General features: G+C 45.3%; 1 protein-coding gene across 3 annotated transcripts in view; it reads left to right on the forward strand.

The window, feature by feature from the left end:
• Positions 1–19482, forward strand: part of LOC101670167 — a 134264-nt gene that overhangs the window by 84379 nt on the left and 30403 nt on the right. For all 3 annotated transcript variants that reach the window (XR_006604204.1, XR_006604208.1, XM_045071450.1), the window contains one exon: positions 2114–2244. Coding sequence is in view for 1 of the 3 variants with exons in the window: in XM_045071450.1 (XP_044927385.1) it covers positions 2114–2244 (131 nt within the window). In the remaining 2 variants the exon portion in view is untranslated. The remainder of the gene's footprint in view (positions 1–2113; positions 2245–19482) is intronic.

Genomic DNA, 19482 nt, shown 5'->3' on the forward strand with positions numbered 1-19482 from the left:
AGTGAATAAACAGGAGATGTTTATGGTGCCATTTAAAATATTGAACATGGGATGGGTAATTTAATATTTCGTTGGTGATTTCATTGTCTCTGCGCTTTGCCAAAGATAAATGATTCATGTTCCTACTCTCGCCAGAGCAAGAGACAGATTCCAAGCTCATTGTTCAAAAAGTGAGACAGACTGTGACCACTGCTAATGTTTTTTAAAGAAATTAAGTCTCCCTATTTTTCCTTTGCCTTTTTTGGGCACATGAGTAGCGATGACCTGTCTACCGTGGCTTCTGCCCATGATCCTGTCCCCATCAGGTGGTCAGGACAGTGAAGAGTTACCACCGTGAGCAAGAACAAGACCCCAGCATAGGAGTGTCTTTGACTCAGGATGAGGGTTGGTCTCAGACTTTTCATTCCAAGTGGTGAGAGCTGAGCTTGAAGCCAGGTGACAGACCTAATCTCTGCAGACATACCTTGCGTCTGAAATGGAAAAAGCCTGGGTCCGAGGCTGATTCTGTCACTTTTGGGTGAGCTTAAGTGAGTCTCTGGGCTCACTTGATACCTTTATACCTCAGGTGTAAAAATGAGAGCCATGGTCTGGACTAGAGTGGTTTGGACTAGAGATGGCAAATAGACATTGTTAATAGCCTTGGAACTCTTCCCAATGCACTGCTCCAGGCAGTCATTATTCATCAGGTGGACTGACAGCAGTGTTGGGCTAAGTGTTTAACAACTGGCTCTCTGTGTGTGGGGGGAGATTGTAGTTTGGTGTGTTTGCCCATTTCTGTGGTGTCATACTCCCACCATGGCACATGTCACAGAGTCCCGGGACACACTGCTGGAAGACATGTGCATTCTTGCCTCTCTCCAACTCCAGCACATCGTTACTTGATGGCCCTATCCCATCCCTGCTTTAGACGACCTCCAAAGTGCTGTTTGTTTCCAATTGTCTAGAATCTGCTGTCCAACTTTAGTCAGTAGCACCTCTTGTGAATTTGCATTTCTTAAGGTCACTGTTTTTTTGAGTTCCCCAAAAGGCAGGTCTGCATGAGGACTTGGTGTAGCTAGCGAGTCCAGGGTACAGAAGTGAAGAATGGGATACCAAGGAGCAGGGAGGAGGAGGCGGCAAAGCAAGAACGCAGGAAAGGTGACTGGCTGCCCCTACCATTGCCTGAGAGGTCACGTGACCTGCATTTCCGGGAACTCGCTAGAGAGAGCAGAAATGGCTGTATCCATTTCACCTCCCCACCATGAGTCCAAAGGTTGGGCCGTGGACATGAACTCTCCTGTGTTTCCAAGGCTGTGCTTGCAAGGACGCTAAGCACTAAGGACAAAGGCATAGCTCCAGAGGTGGGAGGCACAGGCTTGAGTGGGATGTGGTCAGGTGGCCCCTGTGTGAAGCCGGCTGGTGTCTAGGCAGAGCTCGTCCTCTCAGTGGTCATGGGAGTGAAATCACTAAGCAGGAGGTGTCTGAGGTAGAGCGCCTAAAAAATGGAAGAACCTGTATGGAAAGACGTGCAGTCACTCCTTAGTGGCTTCGTCTTGTCCCTGAAGCTCTGACCTTTATGAAGATGCTTTTTCTTTACAGCCTGGATTCAAATGCTGGCTCTGCCACTAACTGGCTCCATGACCTTGAGCAAATCACTTAATGACTCTGAACTTCAATTTTTCTCACCTGTGAATTTGACCCAAAAATGGCATCCAGCCCAGGGTGTTGTTGGGAAGGTTAAATGAGTCATGACCAGTCAAGTGCTTAACACAGTTCTTGACATATATTAAGTGTTCAATTAAAGTTAGCTTTTATTACAGTGTTTCACTGTTTTTGAGGAAATCTGTGCAAGACCCATATGTTAATACCTGTGACATACTGTATTTTCCTAGACTGGAATAGTATTTCCTAGAATACAACCATATTTTTGGACCTTCCATCCTTTTCAGACCATGTCACTCTGCCTACTGAGAGTCTGTGTCTTTCCCCTGAATCTGGGTGGACACTTGCAACTGTTCTGACCGATGGAGCATGGCAGAAATGATGCTGTGTGACATCTGGGTAGGTTTGAAAAAGGATACAGCTTTTGTCTTACATTACTCCTTCTCTCATTCTTTTTTTTTCTCTCTCTCAGGATACTTGCCCTGGAAACCGAACCACCATGTTGTGCAGAAGCTCAAACCATTTGGAGAAGTCCTATCAGGTTCTCCAGCCAATTGTCCCAGCTAAGGACACTGCCAACAGCCAGCATCAACCACCAACCATGTGAGTAGACAAGACTTTAGATGGTTCTGGTTGTCATCTTTGGAGTTTTCCAGCTGAGGCCCCAGACATGATGCATAAGAGACAAACCATCCCCTTCTGCCCTGTCCCAATTCATGAACCCAACCCCAAATAAGAAATAATAAATATAATAAATAAATAATAAATAATAAATTTCTGGGGTAGTTTCATAACAATGGAGAATGATTGACCTACCAAACTTCCATGCAAGTCCTCTTTTAGCCTTTGTTTCCCAGATTAAAGAGTGCTTGCTTATGAAACCTGTCTTTACACAGGCAATTACCCTCCCTTGAATACCTGGGTCCTGCCTCTTGATTTGTGGGGCACTAGTTCTAGCAGAACCCTGATCTGTGGGAGCACTTCTGAGTATGCAGCAGAAGCATGGAGCAGGGTCAGCGGGTCCAGGAAAGGAGAAAGAATCAGAATTGGGGAGGGGAAAAGAAGTTGGAAAGAAAAAGAGGGGACAGATAATGGAGGAGAGGGGTATATGGCTGAGGGGAGCCTGGGATTGCCAGCCATGTTGCCTACTCACTCCCAGGTAGGCCCTGGATGACCCTCTCTGCAGGAACTTGATGAGTCCTACACACCACCAGACAGGCCGTGGGAGGGCATCTGCCTCTCTGACTCAAGGTTAGGGATGCCAGCTGGGGATGGTCAGATCTAACTGGTTGAACCATCACTTCCTGTCAGACTCTGTGCTGGGCTCTGGGAATATGAGATGCTCCAAGCCCTGCCCTCAAGGAGTCAGAGTCCATTTGGGAAACAGAGTTAATAAACAGTTCAGTCACTCAGCATTTTCCCCAAGGGGGACCTCAGCTCCTAAATATGTAGGCGGAAGTCCTGAAATGTAAAGTGTGGGGTGGGAGGTGGGTGGATAGGCAGAACCTGACCGCTGCGTGGATTTAATTAAGACAAAAATTCTGCTTTTTATTTTGAAAGCAGTTGGTTGATGTTTATTTAGCATCTAGGGCTGATTGGTTGGTTGAATCGAGAGACTCTGGTAAATAACGTGAAAATATTTCCAAGTTGAGTATATTTTGAGTCTAATCATTGGACTTTAGTTGGTACATTTTTAAAGGGACTGAAACCAGCTCAAACTAGCTTGAGGAGGAAAGGAGTATATCGGCAGATGTTCAGATACATTCATCGAGACTAGGTTTTTCTCCATCTCTAAAGTCCGCCTTCTACCCTGCTGGCTTCAGACTCACTCTCCCTTAGGTGGTTCTAACTTCTTCAGGCTCTCCCCTCATCACGGCACGACGGCTGCACAGTGCCTGTCCTTCATCCTCTCAGAGTCCTCCTCCTCTAGCCCAGCACACCTAAGCAGAAGTTTCTGGGTGGGTGTTGTGTCCAACCCTGAAACCTTCATGGTGACCAGAGTAGGACTGACTGACTAGCTCAGGCCCACAGCATTTGCCTAACTATGGAGCTGGAATGGTGGAGATGAGGAGACCCCACCAAACCCACAGGGATTAAGAGTTAGGGAGCTTTGGATCTCCACACAAAAATTGGGACTTTCAGCAGGAAAACGGGAGTGAGTGCTGGGGAATAAAACTAGACAGCCCTACAATGGTCCAGAGACAGTGAGGCCGTGGGCATCTCAGGGGCAGAAGAAGGAAGCTGAGCCCATGAGGGGAGTTAGGCCAACATGGTTCCGGAGTCCAATTCAAATTGGCCTGCCCTGCTGTGACAGACTTACTGGTCACCTAATATATACACATGTATGTGTTTCCCTTTCCTTTGTAGAGTGTGCCAGTCATGGGGGTATGTCACTCCTGTCTTAAAGAAAGAACTTCTATTTAGCTGCAAGGAGTGCAGTTAGCTTTGGAGCTAAAGCTGTGTGCTTCCAGGGCCCCCCCTCCCCCCACCCCCAGCCAATAAGCAGGACCCTTTCTGCCCGGCACAGGAAGCTTCCCAGGAGAGCTCGTTGCTCTGGATCTCCCTGTTGAGTTGAGTTGGCTGAGACTTTGTCGGATGTGCTCTGCCATCTGAGGCCTAGTCCCTGAATCACTGGGTAGAAGGTCTTCCGCTGACCAGTGTCTTTGGTGGTAAGTTTCTGCATTGCCGACATACTTCCTTATAATTCCTACTCTGGTAAATATAGATCTTAAAAGTGGAAATATTAGAAAATAGTTTTAAAAAGAGCTTGGCTGTTGTCTTCATTCATGCTGCTACAACAGAATATTGTAGGCTCAGTGTCTGTATAAACAACAGAAATTTCTCTCTCATGGCTCTGGAGCCTGGAAATCCAAGATAAGGTACTAGAAGGTATGTGAGGGCTGGTTACCCAGTTCATAGATCACTGTTTTCAAGTAGTGTCCTCATATGGGAGAGGGGATGAGAGATCTCTCTGGGGTCTCTTTTATTAGGCCACTAATTCTGTTGATGAGGGCTCTACCTTCATGACCTAATCACCTCCCAAAGCCCTTACTTCCAAATACCATCACAGTGGGGATTAGGTTCTCACATAGGAATTTTGGAAGAACACAGACTTTCAGTGGATGGCAACTGTCTTTAAGTGGCGGCTCTTAACAAGAGCTCAACCTTGAAAACCCACCTCTGTTCAGTGTTTTAAATAACATTTCATAAAAATGAGACACATATGTGGAAAGGTGCCCAGAATATAAATGCATAAGATCAATGAATTATCACAAAACAAAACACTGCTCTACTCACCATATAGGTTAAGAAAAAAAAAAAAAAATGTTCTCACCCTAAATGTACCCTGCCTCCTCCCCGCCCACCATCCATCCCTTCTCAAAATGCTTGACAGGTTTCACATTCTAAATTTAGTACAGGAAACAGATTTGTCCAACACTTTAGTCAATGGACGGATGGAGTAGAAAAGGTAGAGAGAAACTTTCTCTTAATGGTTTTGTTTGTTGGCTTTAAACTGAGAGACTGAGTTTTATCTTTAAGATGTTGTCACATCCCAGAACATTTGTCAGGCACTGGACAAGGAAGCAGGGGGAGGGGAAGAGGCAGAAGTTAAATTCTGTTCTATCCTTGTTCAGGAGTCTAATCTTGATAAGCAAAGAATGTAATTAAAATGGATTACAGACTATTAAACACAAACAAGAACAAAATGATTGCAGTGTGTGCAAGCCAGTAATTAAAGCCTTAAAAGAGGAAAAAGTCACCATCACTTAAAATGTTTATTTGTCAAGGTTAGTAACAAATATTGACATGAGAGCTTTTTTCTTTTATTTTCTTCCTAGCAGCAGGCTCTCAGCAATTAGTGGTGCATATTCCAGAATCAATATGGTCTTGTGTCCGAAGCAGTAAGCCCCATACATTTTAAAATTAGTCGGTGTAATAGCAGACTGGCTCCAGAGAGCAGATCTGCTTGGCAGCATCATTCAATTACCACTTATTACAAGACAAAGAGAAGCACGTCAGGAATCACATCTCCTTAAATTGGTTTCATCTCAAAGATATACTCTTTATAAGGACCATCAGGGAGAGACTTCTTAATGGCAATGGATTTTCTGTTTTACCTCTGCTGTTGCAAAACTTGACTCCATTAGATGGAACGTTTCTTAAAAGTTTCAGTGATGAAAATCCTGGGCTCTGGGGTCAGGCTACCTGGATTCAAATCACAGTTCTGTCCCTTTCTAACTGTATGGCTTTGGGTAAGTTATTCCACCTCTCTGTCTCTTAGTTTCCTCATCTGTAAAATGACAGTCATAATCCTATCTGCTTTATAAGGTACGTTGAAGAGTAAATGAGATAATAAATGCACAGGTCTCGATTATGCAGTAGGAGCTCATGCTGTGTTCGCTGCCAAAGCTCGGGGGCTTTGCTCAATGAACTTCATTTCTCATTCATGAATCCATGGAGGAGGAAGGAAGAGGGGGCTGCGTTGCATATAGCAATCAGGGACCCACCACTTGGTAGCTACACCAAGAGGAACAGGCAGCAGTAGCCTTGAGAAGAGATAGTAAAAACACACTCAGAAGTGATCCTTGTGATTTCTAATACATCTCCTTATTCAGAATCTGTCTACTGAGTGCCAAGGAGGCTGGGGAATGTTGGGGGTAAAATATTTAATGAGTCTCTGCCATACATATTATCATTGTCATCATTATTAATGTTATAGGTTCCGTATGAGATTTACAACATGAAATTTGGAGAATACATTTGACCTGCGATATGACCAAATCCCCTGATAATTCGCTCATTCAATAGCTGTTCATTAAATACTTATAATGAGCTGATACTGTTCTAGGTGTGGGAGACTGGGATAAATTTGGTCAGATGAAGACCCTCGCCCCATGGAGCTTCTAGTACAAAAACAATATAACCAAGTCTGAAACTAGGTAAGGTCCAATGGCATCAGGTTCTAGCAATGTGTGTCAGGGTTTGGGGTGTGGAGTGGAAGAAGTGTTTGTGCTGACAACTGAATGACAAGATGGAGGCAGCCAGAGGGAGAGTTCCTCAGGCAGAGGAAAACCAGTAGGTTTCAAGAGTTGTAAACAAGGGACATCTGGGTGGCTCAGTGGGTTAAAGCCTCTGCCTTCAGTTCAGGTCGTGATCCCAGGGTCCTGGGATCGAGCCCCGAATCGGACTCTCTGCTCAGCGGGGAGCCTACTTCCCTTCCTTTCTCTCTGCCTGTCTCTCTGCCTACTTGTGATCTCTGTCGGTCAAATAAATAAATAAAATCCTTAAAAAAAAAAAAAGAGTTGTAAACAAGCACAGTGTAGCTGGAAGATGGAGAGCGAGGGAGAGGTGACAGGAGAGGAGGTGACAGGAGGTAGAAGAGCCGGCTCATGTCTGGCCTCACAGGCCAAGGGAAGTGGGTTTGAATTCAGATGAAGTGAGGTGGGAAGCTGTGGGAGGCAAGAATGGAAGGAGGTTGAGAATGGGAGAAGGTAGACCACTGAGGAGGCTCCTAAGTCACCCAGGAGAGAGGTTGTGGTGGCTTGGATTAGTTTGAGGACAATAGAGAGAAGCGGTCAGGTTTGTGGCACGTTTTGGAGGCAAAGCTGCATGATAATGGAGTTGGCTTCTTGAAGGGCCCTCCCTTAGCACCTTCTGCCTAGATCAGCCGTCCTTGGATGGCCATGGAAAGATGATACCTCTGAACCCTTTCACCTCTCAGACACCTCCCGTAGGTTCTGGGACAAAAATTTTAACAGAGTCTTTGAAAGTCCCACCTCACAGTGAAAAACAGTTAAGGTCAATGCTTTTTGAATGAATGAAGACATCTAGTGCCAATCTCTCATTCTGCTAGGCTTACAGCCTAAGGCCATCCTACCAGGAAATCTAGCAGTTAGGGCTGCATGTGGATTAGAGTCATCTCTGCAGTCAAATGCCTCTTGAAGGTTTCTATCCTGTCCAACAGAGCACTGGTTTTATTGGGGAGGGAGACCAGCATCCCAGGCAGGGCCCTGACCCGGAGGCCAGGAGTCCTGGCAATGGTTGCCACCCATTCCCACCTGCCGTGGGATTGGACAGTGTACCTAGGTTCCCTGGCACAGCTCATGCTCCTGGTTCTTTTCAGTTCTAAGCACAGGGCCTATGGAGATGCATAAAATAGAAGTTCTTGCCTTAACTCATCCACAGGGAGTTAGCATAAATGACCCTTAGCATTCCTTCTAGTACTGACCCTGTGATTTTCCCAATATTGTAAAATCTCCCCTGTCCAGTTTCCTAAGAGGTAATTAGTGGAGCCTGGAATGCCTGTCTGGTTTTGCAGACCTTGAGGCTGGTTCTTACAATAGCAATGCACCCATCCAAGCAGTAAAATACCTGTGGGACCCATGTGTCTGAGTTTGTACCTCTGTAAGGTTATAAATAACCTCCCCTCTCTAGGAGAGTTAATATCTGTATATTAATGAGTTCAGTATCTGTAAAGCCTTGCCAAGCAGGGGTCAGGAAGTGGGGTGTTTCTATGAATCATGAGACACCTCATGTTTATCACGAGTGATCTTTTTGGGTGACCAAGGCAAGAGACCGTAGCTTGGTTCTGCCATGAGCCAACAACACTGAGATGGGGTTGGCTAAAGCCCAGCAAGACTGGATGTGCAGGGACATGTGCTGACCAGAGGTTACCTTTGGGTCCTGGTCAGGCCAAGGCCAGGTCCAGAAGGTAGGCTCAGGCCAAGGGAGACATGAGCTGCATTCCAGATTTCTGGAGGGAGTTCTTGTGCAGACTAAGAAGGAATGCACACCTGGTGGGAAGAGGAGGAGGACAGGGAAGCAGATTGGGCCCAAGGTGGGGCCTGAGAATGAGAGATTTATATCACGTGTAACATGGGCACAAAAACATAATCGTCATAGGGTTCTTTTTTTTTTTTTTTAAAGATTTTATTTATTTATTTGACAGAGATCACAAGCAGGCAGAGAGGCAGGCAGAGAGAGAGGAGGAAGCAGGCTCCCTGCTGAGCAGAGAGCCCGATGTGGGGCTCGATCCCAGGACTCTGAGATCATGACCTGAGCCGAAGGCAGCAGCTTAACCCACTGAGCCACCCAGGCGCCCCCGTCATAGGGTTCTTAAGAAGATCGGAGGAATGCAGGATGCTTCAAGTCACAGAATATCTAAGTAAAAAGGATTTACTTAACATGGTTAGAATTTCACAGATAGGGCCATTTCAGCATTGGTTCATTAGCTCAACAATAGGTTAAGGGCTCGGGTTCTTCCCACATTTCTGTTCTGACATCTTTTTTTTTTTTTTTAAAGAATTTATTTATTTGACAGAGAGAGAGGTCACAAGTAGGCAGAGAGGTAGAAAGAGAGGGAGGGAAGCAGGCTCCCTGTGGAGCAGAGAGCCCGATGTGGGTCTGGATCCTAGGACTCTGGGATCATGACCTGAGCCGAAGGCAGAGGCTTAACCCACTGAGCCACCCAGGCACACTGTGACATCTTTTTGTTTTTTTTAATTTCTTTTCAGTGTTCCAGAATTCATTGTTTATGCACCACACCTAGTGCTCCATGCAATACGTGTCCCCCATAATACCCACCACCAGGTTTGCCCAACCTCCCATCTCCCCTTCCCTCCCAAACCCTCAGATTGTTTTTCAGAGTCCACAGTCTCTCATGGTTCATCTCCCCCTCTCATTTCCTCCAACTCACTTCTCTCCATCTCCCCATGTCCTCTGTATTATTCCTTAGGCTCCGCAAATAAGCATCTTTGGGATCTTTTGACTCTGGACTTAGTTTGCTCCCTCATGGTCACAAGATGGTTGCCACAGTTCCAGTTGTTGCATGTAGACATGGCAATGCTTGATGAAAGAAACACTCCTATTTGTCACATTTTACTGGGGAGGAAATCTTCCTAGAATCCTTCAGCAGTCTTCTCCTTGGGCCTCCCTGGCCAAATTGAGGGTCACAGCTGCACGAGAGTCTAAGAAATGGGGTTTCTGGCTTTTTCAGTCTTTCAGTGGGAGGTGGTTGTGCAGCCAGGAAGCAGGGGATGGTAAGGGATGTCTGGAAGGCTAGAGGTCTATCAGAGGACACTGTGCTGTGTTTGCCGCACACAGAACTTAGTACATGTTAGTTGTTCTTGCTCTTTATCCTCATATCCTACCATAACCAACCCACCACACCATCTGTTTACTTTCAGTAATTCTAACTTCTATCTCCAGCCATCCCCTCTCCCAAGAGCACAGATAGAGTGTGGCTGATCAGCTACTGAACACCAGTGGATACATGATTCTTTAGACCCAGAGAGACCATTATGCTGGGCTATAAATATCCCCAGGTATTTGGCTTTCTCTCTCCCTTTGGGTGAATCTAAGAACTAGGCAATAATGCCAGATAGCTTAACCTCAATAAAAAATATCCAGACCTCCCTGGTTTTCCAGCATTAGAACTATAGGACATCTAAGTAATGAATATCCCCAGGACAAGCTCACCATCTGGAGAATTCCCACCTGCCAAGGTGACTATTGTGCTCATTATTGAAACCCCACAGAGCAGTAATGAACCATTATCTGGGGAGGTCACACCCCCCAATTAACAACATATATGTCAAATCCTGTTAGGGGCAACTCCAGGGCATCTTTCAGAATCTTTTGTTACAAGGAAATCAGTTCTTTTGGAGGATATCCTGAAACAAGCCAGCTTCAGGCTGAGATTTTAAATGTCATGCTGTGTGTACTTTTAAACTATGCCTTTTAAAGTTATAAAGTAATATAATCATGTTACAGAAAACTTGGGAAACAGGGAAAGGACAAATAAGCTTACCAATAATTCCACCACAGAAACACAACCACTATTGTCATTTTGGTGCAACTCCTTCATGTTTTCCTTTTGCTCAAGCGTTTTTACATAGTTATAGTATGTGTATTAAGTTTTTATTTTTAAGATTTCTAAATTTATCTGAGAGAGAGCAGTGCACGAGCGCATGGGCAAAAGGGGAGAGGATCTCCAGCAGACTCCCCACTGGGTGTGGAGCTCCATGTGGGCTCGATCTCATGACCCTGAGATCATGACCTGAGCCGAAACCAAGAGTCAGACACTTAATTGACTGAGCCATCTAGGTGCCCCATGTGCATGCTATTTTTATTCTGATTTTTCCACTTAAATTTAAGAAGTATTTATTGTGTATGTATTATGGCAGCAGACTAAGTGGTAGATGGTAGGGGTTCAGTGGAGTACATACAGGAAGATACAGACAGTGAAGACTGTGCAATATAAGTGAATAGGAGTATATGGCAAGGATTTGGGAGACTGGGGAGGCATGGTCTCTGTACATGGTCTCCTGGCATGGGCAAGACCCAAGTTGAGCAAGTATGTGGTGTTTGAAGAACATGTTACGAGGGTAATTCAGCATGTGTGGGAGCTTGGTCTCTCTTAGGGACTGAATTGTGTCCCCTGACCCAAATTCACAGTTGGAAGTCCTAAACTCCCATGGTACTATAACTAAAGTTGGGCCTTTAAGGAGCTAACTAAGGTTAACTGTGTTCATAAGAGCAGGGTTCTTCTCTAGTAAGTCTGAAAGCAAGGGAAAAAAGGAAGAAATTTATTGTAAGGAATTGGCTTCTGTGATTATGGAGACCATTAAGTCTAAAATCTGCAACACTGATGTCCTAGTTTGAGTTCAAAGGCTGGAGGCTGCTATGGAACCAGGAAGAGCCAGTGTCCCAGCTCAGATGTCATCAGGCAGGAAAATTGTCTCTTACTCTGGGGAGAGTCAGCCTTTTGTTTCAGACAAGTCTTCAACTGATTGGGTGAGGCCAACCCGTGGTATAAGGGGCAATCTGCTTTTCAGTCCACTGATCTAAATGTTAATTTGATCCAAAAAACACCCTCTGGAATGACCCAGAATAATGTTTGACTAACTACATGAGCACTTCCGGGCCCGTAAGATTAACCATTACAGACTCCATGATGAGGAGGTGTAAGAGGAGAGGCTAGGCGGTTTGGCAGTGGCCAGAGATCATCATGAGCTTCCCTGCTAGCCAAAATAAGGAGTTAGTACTAGATTCTGAGGTCAAAGGGGGTTATTGAATAGTTTTAATCAAGGATTATCATGTACAATGTATTTATTTTAAGAGCCATCATTAAGACTGCAGGGTAGGAAACACATTCAGGACTACTCTGTACAGTTGGGTAGGTTGGGTAGTATACAACTCTAGTGGAGGTATCATTTCCATCCTGTTCTGCAGGAAAAGCCCCTTTAGGAGTTGTGTGGTGTACAACTGAACACATGTGAAGGGGCAATACTGGAGACAAGGAAATCAGTTAGGAGGCCATGGCAGTACTGTGGGTCTAAAGTTTTGCACACAGTCATGATTTGATGGCTTTCTCTGATGGATTTACCTAACCATTTTCCTGTTGTTTTTAAGTGTAGGTTTTTAAAAAAAGATTTTACTTATTTATTTATTTGACAGATCACAAGTAGGCAGAGAGGCAGGTGGGGGGGGAAACAGGCTCCCCGCTGAGCAGAGAGCCCGATGCAAGGCTCGATCCCAGGACCCTGAGACCATGATCTGAGCCAAAGGCAGAGGCTTAACCCACTGAGCCACCCAGGCGCCCCTTTAAGTGTTTTACCGTGGTGTGTTAGATGTAAACAGATTTATCCTGTATTCAAATGCCCCCATGTGACCATATGATTTGTCATTCAGCTGGGACACTTTTGAGAGCAAAGGGGTTCTAAGAGACTACAGTGAGAAAACAGGTGTAATCTACAGCTGTCCTACAAATGAACGGTCACCTTCCTTCTCTCCTTTCTCTCTGGACTTCAAACCTTGTCTCCAGGGAGTTTCATTCTTGAGAAAATCAGTAGTCAGATGCACACAGTGTACTTACCTAGTGTCAAAAAACTTCATTCTCTTTCTACAGATTGAAACCCTGTAATTTTTGTGCTTCAGCAAAGTAAATGGTACTGTCTACATTTATTTATATTCCTCTCACATCTTTAGGAGCAAGAGAGAGCTGAGAACATTTCATTCTCCTCCCACTAAGTTGCTATGATTTCACTAGGGTTTGTTTTTTTTTTTTTTTTTTTTTTTGGTGTTGTTTTTGTTTTTATCTTTGGGTGAGCATAGTCCCTCCTGAAGTTTTTAAGGCAAGACTTCCAGGCATAAAAGAGCAAAGAGGAAAGAAAAATGACTGTTTCTCTCCTGTGTTTGGAGAAAAATAGGAAGGAGTAAGTTGCCAAATGATCAAAATTCTCAGTGGTCTTCCTTCTAACCTTAGGAGATTTGCCCTCTGCCCACACCTTTGCTTCTGACCCCAGTGGAGTTACCCAGAAAACAAAAAAAATTCAGTGGCTTTCAGTTGTATGGCCATTCCTGAATCAATTAGAGGAGCCAGGGTTTCTTCTGAAACTTGAATGGGCCACTAAAAGGAGCTCCCACTTGGAGAAGAGGAAAGCTACCCCAGAAGGATAGTGGCAGGGACTGCTTAAGGCCATCAACATCCACGTCTAAACTTTTTTCTGGACAGCTACACTGCATTTCCTGTCCACCCTTGGAGTTAGGGTAGCCATGTAACCAAATTCTGGGAAAAGGTATGCAAGCTGAAATGATGACCACCACTGTCAGGCATTACCCACATACACCTCCCCTAGTAATCCTTGCTCCCCTTCCCCATCTACCTGCTGAAGGTAGAGTACTCTGAGACTGCAGAGCTGGATGAAGCTACAAGATGGAAGGAACCTGGTTCCCTGGATGACCCTGTAGAGTAGAATGCCCCCTACCTGCTCCACACGGGAACTATATGTTAGTGAGAAGTAACTTAACTACATTGAGTAACTGGCGTAGGGGGAGCTCTTTGTTCAGGAGAGGTCTGCCTAAGATGGATAGACACACAAGTACCTTGGCTGTTATTCAGCCAGAGCGATCAGAGAACAATGATAACAAGGAGGAATGCATGAATGAATGTTTACTGGGGCTATCCTCATGCACCCATTTCACTACCTATCAGGAAAGAGTGACTTAGTTTAGAAGTCTCCAACCACGTTGCCTATGGCATCTGCTTTCTTTTTTTTTTTTTTTTTTTAAGATTTTTAATTTTATTTATTTGACAGATAGAGATCACAAGTAGATGGAAAGGCAGACAGAGAGAGAGAGAGGAGGAAGCAGGCTCCCTGCTGAGCAGAGAGGCCAATGTGGGGCTCAATCCCAGAACCCTGAGATCATGACCTGAGCCGAAGGCAGAGGCTTTAACCCACTGAGCCACCCAGGTTCCCCCATGGCATCTGCTTTTTAAGGGAGATTTTTCTCCAGACTAGAAGGGCTTTTTTTCAGCAAATTTCTTGGCTTTGGCGGTAAAAAGACAGTCCTCAGCATGCAAACTCAAAAGGCATGACATTAGGAGAACTAAAATTCCTCTCTTAAAAAAAAATAGTAGATAGATATATGTATATATCTCTATATATACATCTCTATATATACATATAAACATACATATCTATATCTATATCTATATCTATATCTATCTCTATCTCTATATCTATAACTGTCTATCTATCTATCTAGCTATCTATCTGTCTATATGTTTTGGGGGGAGCACTGGAGAAGAATGTGTTGGGAGGGTCACAGCACTGACTGAGACAGCAGGGCCGGGCCAAGCAGAGAAAGGCCAGGGGTTCCTGGAAGTGGGGGTGGGGAGGCAGGGGCCTTTTAGGAAAGATTTCTGATGGACCATGTTTCAGGTATCTGCTGTGTCTGCTACAGCAGAACACTCTGGGATGCTCCTCAAGTGGCCTGTATAGCAGGTGCTCACTCAGCTTTGAGCCTGTGTGTCACCAGGAAGGGACAGAGGTTGGCTCCAGCCAGACAGAGGCTCACCATGAAATACAGTGTTGGAGAGAAGTAATGGAGATAGAGACCCAACGTGGGAAGATGTGAGACTCCTTCCCCTCAGTATACCAGAGAAAGAGTAAATCTTGGGACTGGTGGGGACCTTGCAGTTCTATCAAGAAGATAAAATAGGTTATATAAAGAAGGATCAAGCAACTATCCAACTAGGTAGAAAGTCCCTTCTTTCTACAAAACCATTCCAAATAGAAGTGTTTTCCAGCATACCACCTGGGCTTATATATAGGGAGGGCCGTGGAAAGGCGCAGTGGTTAATGGGATGGACTCCGTCAGGCAAAGGTCACTGTTGGCCAGGGGTCAGGAAGCTGCATTAGGCTGGGAACTCAGTGCATGTTCACTGCATGCTGTCCTTGAGAGCAATTAATGGCTTTCTAGATAGGTGGGAGGAAGGATTAGGGATCAGGTTGTCTGCTGGTCTTGTCACAAGGAGGTGGAAGGCATCATCTGATTGAAATTCAGTCAAGCCTTTTCATTCTTGGCCCTCTACCCAAGCGGGGCATGAACTGGGCCAAGGTGTTAATGCAGTCTGGGCACAAGCTGGTGCCCAGCCACCCACCTCCTCTCTGACTCACCGGCTGCAATGCCCTCCAGATGACCCCTTCACACTCTCCCCGAATGTCCGCAGCTCACCCTTGGCACTTTGCCTGCTTGAGAGGAAAATTCCTGTGATAATCAGTTGAAGATCACAACCCATAAAGAATAAGAACCACTGACTACAGTACTTTTCCTGCCCCATTTGGGACATCCCAGGTGCCCATAACTTCCTGAATGAGCTGTCTGCTCAGTGACCATCCACAGAGCCCCAGCACAGATGCTGGCCCTTAATGTGAGTTCCACCAATTACATCTGCTCCTCCTCCTCCCACCGTTCCTGTTGCCGTCCCTACCACCATTGTCACTACTACACCCAGCTCTTCCTAGGATGGGGCCTACCGCAAATGTAGTGGTTAATTCTATTCCCTCCTGCCAGGATGTCAGTATATCTTAGCCCTAAGGAAAGCCAGATGCCCTAAGAATGGTCATGATGCCCAAGGGAAGCCTACTACAATAACAGGGCTCAGACTATTCGGGAATTATCCAGCCTCCCCTGTCATAGTAAAGATGGCTAGAGGGTTCTGCCTATACACAGAGAAGCCATGGCAATCAAGAATCCATTTTGTTTGCTGGAATCTCCTCACTTTTCCTCCTTAGCCACTTCTTCATTTGTCTCGAATGAGCGTTCTCCCTGAGAAGGGCCACCACAGCCATCTGCCCAGGGCCCAGAGCAGTAGCACCCGCTACTTAAGTGGTGTGAAGGGGCTGGAGTTTTAGCTTTGTGGGCTGCTCTGACAGGGCCTTGGGCAGATCTTGATAGGGTTTCATGGCCCGTAGTCTTAGCCTTAGGATTGTGTTTCCAGGGAATCCAAGTTACTTAAGGTCTCTGATCTCACTTTCCTAATCTATAAATGGGATTAGCGATTCATACCTGGTAAGACTGTCCTAAGGAAAAATTGAGATCGTGTATGCCAAGTGCTTGCCCAGTGCCTGGGACTACCTATGCTAGACTAACGCTGAGCCAAGGTAGAAGTCATAATGATGCGGTGATAGTTACTCCAGACTGTATTAAACTCAGGCAGGACTGATTCTGCCCAGCACATAAGATGCTGGCCAGCTGACAAACTGGAGTGGTGAAGGTAGGAAATACATCTGCCAGATAATATAGAAGATCCAAGTTCTGCAGCATCTTTACCACTACAGGGAACCCTGAAAATCTGTATGGGGAGCTCAGTGGATGTGCTATCGATGCACAGAGGATCAGCAGACCTTTATGGGGAATGATGAAAAGCCACTTTCTAGCCCAAAGCTACCAACTCCATTGCACGGATATCAGGATATGGGTGCTGATCAGCCAATGGCGGACAGACTGGCTAAGGCCCTTTCCTTACTGGTTAGTTCTAGACCTTATGGAGACACTGTCCTTCCATGAGAGCATCCTTCCTTCAGCCTGCCCAGGTGCTTTCTACCTGTTGAGTGTCCTCCTGCTCGGTGATATGTAGGTGCTGAGAAATCTCCGAGACTGCCCCACTTGGGCTGATTGTTTCCAGGCCCCTGGGGCAGTACATTTATAGACTGTGCCTTGAAGTCTTGATGCACCTGAAGGGCATCTCCTGCAGGTGGAGATTACCTTATTTGATATGGGCTTTTAGAATACTCATTCTTAGAGATTAAATTATTTTTTTTTCCCCTATGAGCCCAAATCTTATGGGCTCTTGACTCGAGAGCTCTGCATACTGAATATAGGATCCCAGGGCAGCTCTTCTCATTCTCTTGGGTGTGGAGGTGGTTCTTTGTCCCAGAAAGGCAAAGGGAAGTGCTGGATATTATGGAATTGGGACTTTGACCTTCTTCACCTTTTATGACATGCATTCTCCATCTTAAATACTTCACATTTTTCCTGGATATCTTTGTCTCTAAAATCTCTATCTCTAACCTCAACTTCCAGTGGGGTGCTGGAGCTGGCTTGGATGTACTCAGGAGGATTGATTATTAAGCAGTTAAGAAATTTGTAAACTGGCTTTTAAGCCATTGGTAACCTGAAATCAGCCATGGTAGCTGAATTTACACCACAGAAATTGGCAAATGCCACATATTGTGGGCTTTTTTTTTTTTTTTTTTTTTTCCTTCAGAGAGCAGGTTTACCAGAAGACTGCTACATGACCTCCCTCCTAAACTGCAGGACAGCCAGCAACCTAATGGACATCTCTACATAGGTGACCCATAAACACCTCAAACTCAAGGACTCCAAATTGAACTCAGTTCCCCCACCCACCCCACTTTCAGCCTCTTCTATTTTCTCTCTTCCTCAGTGGCACCAACAGAGACCAAGGGCCAGGGAATTTAGAATACAAAGGGGATGAGTCAAGAGTTTAGGCAGAGGAGTGAATTCAAGGACAAAAGAACTCCCACTTCTCTGTAACCAGAGGCTAGAAGGACAGCAAGGCTGGGTCCACATGTAAATCAGTGTGAGTACATATGTAAGTGCTCTGATGCTTGAAGGCAAAACTTCCCTTTCTATTGATAATGTAAAGGTAGGGATAATTTCATCTCTGAGGGGAAGGAGTAAAGTAATGCTTCAGTAATCGCTTAATAGGGGCAGGGAGTATCTGAAAAGGATTAATTCAGTCATTCAATAGATATCTAGCTAAATCTGTAATATGAGTATTTTCTCTTTTTTCCTTTAAGATTCTAGTTGCTATTTTAGTTCAACCTAGTTCTGCTAAGAGAAGACAGGGAGAGGTTAGAGAATCTGTTTAGTGTGGCTTACAGATGTCCCTGAGATGGGACACAATGCACTCCTGGAATGGGGGACGGGGACAGAAGTTTTAGAAACAGAAGTTGTGGAGGGTGGGGAGATCTCAGGGGATGCTTCTAGACCCAAGCATTATGGCCATTCTTCCAACACGGCTTGCTTTGAAGAGCTTGCTCATCTTTGTGTCTTCCTTTATTTCACTCTCCCCATTTATGTGTAAAACCCACATTGTTCATCAACTGCAGTATGTGCCTCACTGAACCAGCAAGTACCCTGGAGTCTTTTCAGCAGCCACTACTGCCTTAGGCAGCTATGAGAGTCCCACAAGACACCTTGAAGTAGCTAATCCAACCATACTCTGCATCCCTGTTTGCCCTTTCTCCTCTTGACCATCTTAGCTCCTTAATGCTGTTTCCTTCATGATCATCACCAGTCTATATACTTTGCCATTTATTTTGGTAAACATCACACTTCCCTGGCATCCTCAACTTCCGTGTCTTGTGCCTTAGTTCAACAGGCTTTTACAAGGACATTCCTTCTCCTATAGCCATCTACTATACAAGAGTCCTTTCTCGCATAGCTCACATCTGGAGGTGGGCTTGGTCTTCCATTAGGTGTGGGTTCCATGCTGCATTTTTGTTTCTGCTCTTGTGGAAGCTTCTGCTTCCCTCCCCTGAAACTCTCACCTCCCTCACCTACTTCTACAGTCTTCCTGGCCACTCCCCCAATTCTTTAGTCTCTTGGCACCTGGATCTTATTCTTTCTTTCTACCAGATGCCACCATTCTGAATGCCATTAACCACCCAATTCCCTGGCCCCAATCTTAATAACCTCCACCTCCCTCTACTTAAGCCACTCTCCCCTTTCTCTCCCCCAGATCTTATTATTTCTTGAACTGCTTCCAAAGTCTAAAACTCTAGAATCCCTCACTCTGAACACAGTCTTCTGTCCTTCCCCTTCTTAAAACCTAAATATGTGTACTCTTTGACCTCCAAGAGATCCCTAAGTAGCTTGATTACTCTATTTTCTCACACCCATCTCTGGCCCTGCATGCTTCTCCCTCTAGCCTAGAACAGTAGCCTATATACCATTTATCCCTACTGGATATACACTAAAACAATAGGCATGTTACATGCCTATTATACAGTCTGTTTGAAAGTCCCAATGCTGCGTTGACCTTCAATTCTACTACCTGCTGGTATTCTATAGAATTCAAATCTATTCCTTGTTGTCAAATGCCACATCTGAATCAATGCTGCCATCTGGCCTCTGCTAAAGCTGTACTGACACAGATGGGCACCCCCACTTAGCACCACACCAGCCAAGTGGAATGTTAGGACCACTCAACAGTCTGTTGTCCTTCTATCTCCCTTACTCTATGCCATACCTTCCCCCATTCCCTTCAAATCACCTTTCCATCCCTGTTCTCTCTGCCTCTGCTGTCATCCTCCTAGATCTGTTTTCCATGTTTTACTGGTCATTTGACTGTGCCACTAGTGCCCACATTTCCCAGTCTTCTTTCAGGTAAGGGTGACCATGTGACTAAGTTCTCTGTAATAAGTGTTGAACAAAAGCAAGATGTGTAAGTTCTTTTCTTAAAGATCTCACCCTAGACTTGCTCATCTGTTTTCTTCCCATGGGCTGATTATAGCCTTGGGAGCC

This window comes from Mustela putorius, unplaced genomic scaffold (assembly GCF_011764305.1).
Source record: "Mustela putorius furo isolate JIRA1106 unplaced genomic scaffold, ASM1176430v1.1 tig00000129_pilon_pilon_pilon, whole genome shotgun sequence".
NCBI classification, from domain to species: domain Eukaryota; kingdom Metazoa; phylum Chordata; class Mammalia; order Carnivora; family Mustelidae; genus Mustela; species Mustela putorius.